A 5,006-nucleotide genomic window follows, 5' to 3' on the forward strand; every position below is an offset into this window, starting at 1 on the left:
CTTCCTCTTCCTATAAAATCCGTTGAGTACACGCTGTGCTCGACGTTCACCAGCACATCACTGCGCGAGACTGAGCATAAAACGTCCGGTTATTTAATTTTTAATTTATAATTTCAGAATACAACATGCCTGGATATTCAGACAGAGACCGCGGTCGCGACAGAGGGTAAGATGGATGTTTTTTTGTCGATGAAAGAGTTGTGATCATTTAAAATAATAATCGATGCGGTTTTCGTAATTAAGCGGCGCTTGACCGGTTGTTTTTACCGACGAAACGAATCATTTCAGCCTCGTGCTTGCTGTGAGATCAAATATAATCGAGGGTGTTGGGTTATTAGGCGGATGAGTCGGTGCGTGTCCGTTAACACGACAGAAATCGTGCGGGAAAAAGTGTGTTTGTTATTCTAACGTGTAAAACGCATCTTAAACGTCGAAAAAGTCACGTTTATTTGGAATTCAACATAAATCTCGTCGATTTTGATCGTTTGAAGGCCTCGTCGGCCCATGTGGCTGTGCTGTTTTAAAATGCCGGCCGGGTTTTTCCTCTTTGTCTCCTGCCGGTAAGAAATAAAATGGCAGCGGCGTTAAAACGTGGCGCAGACAAGAACAACCGATGAGAATCGAAACCTGAGCTTGTGTCATCGGTTATTCAGACCTTTTGACTTCTGCTTAACTGACCTTTCGTGATTTTTTTGTTTGAGGATGGGTACAAGTGTACATGTACCATGTTTTTTTTAGACCCGTTAAACCAATGGTATGCGACATAGCTGTATGGTGTATTTACCCAAAGTGTCATGACAATGCCACCCGACACGTTACTGTATTACGGCGCTACCAGTTTCTTGGTTTGTAATTGTCCTACACATAATTTCTTTGTTTTTTGGGGCTCTTCCCAAAACCATGTTCCCACCAAACCAACGAAATGGTGCCATATTAATACCATGGCCGATTCTATGGTACTTTTTGACCTATATACACAGAAATGTTGGCCAACTAATTGTCGTTGAGCCTCAATATTCTAAAATGTTTGGTTTATCTACGAATAGTTACAGCAGTGGCCCCCCACGCTTTGGAGGCAGCAGAGGCGGACCTCCCCAGGGCAAGAAGTTTGGGAATCCTGGTGACCGTCTGCGGAAAAAACACTGGAACCTGGATGAGCTCCCCAAGTTTGAGAAGAACTTCTACCAGGAGCATCCTGACGTTGCTCGGAGGACGGCTGTAAGTAAACTCACGCTCTCTGTGTGTGTTCTTGTCATTTAGAGCTTTTAAAGATGTGTTTTGTCCTTTTTATTGCAGCAAGAAGTTGAACACTACAGGAGAAGCAAGGAGATCACAGTGAAGGGTCGAGACGGTCCCAAACCCATTGTGAAGTTCCATGAAGCTAACTTTCCAAGTAAGTTAATCAAAGTGTCTTATTTTAAAATTGAATATTGAGCTCTGCAAGGTTAAACTAACCCCTGTTTTTTATTTTTTTGTAGACTACGTGATGGATGTTATCAGTAAACAGAACTGGACCGATCCAACTCCCATCCAAGCTCAGGGGTGGCCAGTTGCACTGAGTGGCAAAGATATGGTCGGCATTGCACAGACCGGCTCTGGAAAAACTCTCTCAGTATGATGCCTTTCAACCATCCTGATGTAAATTGTCTGGCTGTGACTCATTTGAACTGGTTTTAATGAATCTTTTATTTTTTTTTTCTACAGTATCTGCTTCCTGGTATTGTTCACATAAACCACCAACCATTCCTTGAGCGTGGAGACGGTCCCATTGTAAGTTCAACAGCCTGTCAAGGATAAATCTCCATCTTTGTCTTGAAATCAGTGCTTCAATCGGATGGTTTTTATCCCTTTAGTGCTTGGTGTTGGCTCCCACCCGTGAATTGGCGCAGCAGGTCCAGCAGGTGGCGGCAGAGTACGGCAAAGCTTCTCGTCTCAAGTCCACCTGCATCTATGGAGGTGCTCCCAAAGGACCACAGATCCGGGACCTGGAAAGGGGTACGAGTGGAACAAAGCTTGAGTCTCTTTGAAATGCTTTTTAGTTGTGTGGTAAATGTCTGACTTTTCCATCGCTGTTGTCAGGTGTCGAGATTTGCATCGCCACACCTGGAAGACTTATCGATTTCCTTGAAGTTGGAAAGACAAATCTGCGCAGATGCACATATCTTGTGCTTGACGAAGCTGACAGGATGCTTGACATGGGATTTGAACCTCAGATCCGAAAAATCGTGGACCAAATTAGAGTATGCATTATTATTATTATTATTATTATTGGTAGAAATCGTGTTTTTATTTTGATTATTTTTTTTTTTTTTTTTTATTATTTATTTTTAATGTGCCGTTTCTTTCAAAAAAAAAAAAACTCAGCTTTTTTTACCGTTTTCTCCTGTAGCCGGACCGACAGACTCTCATGTGGAGCGCTACGTGGCCCAAAGAGGTGAGGCAGCTGGCTGAGGACTTCCTGAAGGACTATGTACAGATCAACGTTGGTGCTCTGCAGCTCAGTGCCAACCACAACATCCTACAGATTGTCGACGTTTGCAACGATGGTGAAAAGGAAGACAAGTGAGTGCTGTGAACATTAAAAGTTTGGTTTTGTTAGTTGTGTAAGAGAATGCCTGCTGACGAACCTGCTTTTTTTTATTTTTTTCTCTCCACTTTTCAGACTGATGCGCCTGCTGGAGGAAATCATGAGCGAGAAGGAGAACAAGACCATTATTTTTGTGGAGACCAAGAAAAGGTGTGACGATCTCACCAGGAGGATGCGCAGGGATGGGTAAGATGACATGTTTTGCTTCGCTGTGTCACGATTGCTTCATTTGGGTCTGAAACGGAGGGAATTCATTGGGTTTTCTTGTTGCAGGTGGCCAGCAATGGGCATCCATGGAGACAAGAGCCAGCAGGAAAGAGACTGGGTGCTCAATGGTATGCGTTCTCCTTGAAGGTCTTGGCTCATTGATGCCGTTTTGGTTAATTTGCATGATTTGACTTTCTCGCTTTCTTACCTCAACAGAATTCAAATACGGCAAAGCGCCCATCCTCATTGCCACAGATGTTGCCTCCAGAGGACTAGGTTTGTTATTCCTCCTTAATCTGTCCTTTATCACTTCATATTGTTTACTATACTATACAGTTCTGCCGTTTCCTTTTAACTGCTGTGCCTTTCTGAGCCCCTCTCACCTGAAGGTGGAGTCTTGGAGGCAGGACCTTGGCATGACGCGTCCAGGTTCACCAGGAGGGGTTAAGGAGCTCCTCTGTGGAGTTCTACTCGTCTGCCAGCCAATCAAATTGCATTCAGAGGTGTTCGGAGCTCCGTGATTGGGGTCTAATCCAAGGGGCGGCATACCACGGAGGAGTGCTTTGCCGTTGAGTGGTTGCACTTGCGTCCTGCTCTCATCTGCTCTCGCGCAACAGCTTGAACTGTTGAACTTTTAAGTTTAAGGACTGGGAGTTTTCTCCAAAGGAAGTGCGTTTTATGAAAATTTGAGCGTTTTTCCATCGAGAGCAGTTGCTTTAATCTACATGCCTCCGCACTGAATGCGATTACCCGGCTGGTCGATGCGTGCCCTCCTTTTGCTGGCTTCAGTCATGTCGAGTCCTGCCAAAGAGAGTCATATTTTTCTTTCAAGTGAGCACCGGTTGGTTGGAAAAGCTTGCGTCAGCCTTAAATTTAAGACCCTTAATCGGTCTCGTTTTTTGAGCGAGTTGAGTCTTGGCAAGATGCAGCAGTTTGTCCTGTCGCTTTTAATAGAGGACATTGTAAATTGTCCTTTGGATCCTTTTTTTTTTTTTTTTTTTTTTTTTTTTTTTTTGTAGCTTTTATTTGATGAGATTGGTAAGTCGATGACCTATCGTTCATTGTTTCCCTTGCTAATGCCTCCTATCTTCGCTGCTATGGCGGTGTGCACCCGCACTCCTCTACTCCTGCCATGGCGCGTCCGTTTTCTCTTAACAGATGTGGAGGACGTCAAATTTGTCATTAACTATGACTACCCCAACAATTCCGAGGACTACATTCACCGCATTGGCCGTACGGCTCGCAGTCAGAAAACCGGCACGGCCTACACTTTCTTTACGCCCAACAACATGAAACAGGCTCACGACCTCGTCTCTGTCCTCCGCGAGGCCAACCAAGCCATAAACCCCAAGCTCATCCAGATGGCTGAAGACAGAGGAGGTAAATCCAATTGGTGAGATACAAGAGCTGTGCTTTACCCTCAGCCAATTTTGTCCTTCATAATCTCTGTTTAAGGGTGCAGCTTTTTTACTTGGTTCTAATCTGTTCTCAAATTCCGGTTTAACTCCGGTTTCTCTTCCAGGTCGTTCCAGGGGTGGTCGAGGTGGAGGGTATAGGGATGACCGCCGGGATCGCCACTCTGGCGGCAGGCGGGACTTCAACAGCTACGGCCAGGATAACCGCAACGGTGACTCTTACGGGCAGAAGAAGGTGTTTGGAAACAAAACTCAAAACGGATCTAGCGGTTACAATAGCAGCAGCAGTAGCAGCTTTAGCGGGGGTTATAGCAATAACGGACAGGGTAACTTCGGCAATCAGTCTGGTGGGTACGGAAACCAAGGCTATCAGAACCAGCAGTTTGCTCCCAACCAAGGGGCCGTCCAGAACGGCATGAACCACCCTCCACCATTCCCCTTCAACCCCCAACAGATGCCACAGTCCATGCCGTTCCCCATGGCTCCTCCCACATTCCCTCAGTAAACACCACTTCATTTGCTAATCTGAATCTTTAACTGTTCCGTTCATGTAACTTTATTTCTTCAGAGCAGGTTGTAAAATGTACATGCCGTCACAAGTGTCCCAGAGTCTGCTGTGCAGGATTTTTATTTTAATTTTTTTTCCCCCTCCCTCTCTTTTTCGTTAGATGTATTTTTCTTTTTTTAGTAACTTAAAGTTATTTTGTACTGTAGAGGTAATGAAGGATCAACACTTGTAAAAATGTCAAGGGCCATTCATGGCCATTGCATGGTCCTCAAATAAAATATTAAAAATG

At 44.7% G+C, this 5,006-nt stretch overlaps 1 protein-coding gene across 2 annotated transcripts; it reads left to right on the plus strand.

Annotated features, from left to right (window-relative positions):
• Positions 1-5,006, plus strand: LOC109049413 (probable ATP-dependent RNA helicase DDX5). Of its 2 annotated transcripts, none has more exons than XM_042720635.1 (13): positions 1-166; positions 1,047-1,218; positions 1,297-1,393; positions 1,479-1,612; positions 1,705-1,770; positions 1,854-1,995; positions 2,080-2,240; positions 2,390-2,562; positions 2,663-2,773; positions 2,861-2,922; positions 3,011-3,070; positions 3,953-4,187; positions 4,317-5,006. In XM_042720635.1, the coding sequence occupies exons 1-13, from the start codon at positions 126-128 to the stop codon at positions 4,348-4,350; spliced, it is 1,488 nt and encodes a 495-aa protein (XP_042576569.1). In that variant the 5' UTR covers positions 1-125; the 3' UTR covers positions 4,351-5,006. The 2 variants fall into 2 exon arrangements, with proteins under 2 accessions (XP_042576569.1, XP_042576568.1); XM_042720634.1 differs by having other exon boundaries at positions 2-166; positions 3,953-4,174.

The sequence above is a fragment of the Cyprinus carpio genome, chromosome B3 (genome assembly GCF_018340385.1).
Source record: "Cyprinus carpio isolate SPL01 chromosome B3, ASM1834038v1, whole genome shotgun sequence".
NCBI classification, from domain to species: Eukaryota; Metazoa; Chordata; class Actinopteri; order Cypriniformes; family Cyprinidae; genus Cyprinus; species Cyprinus carpio.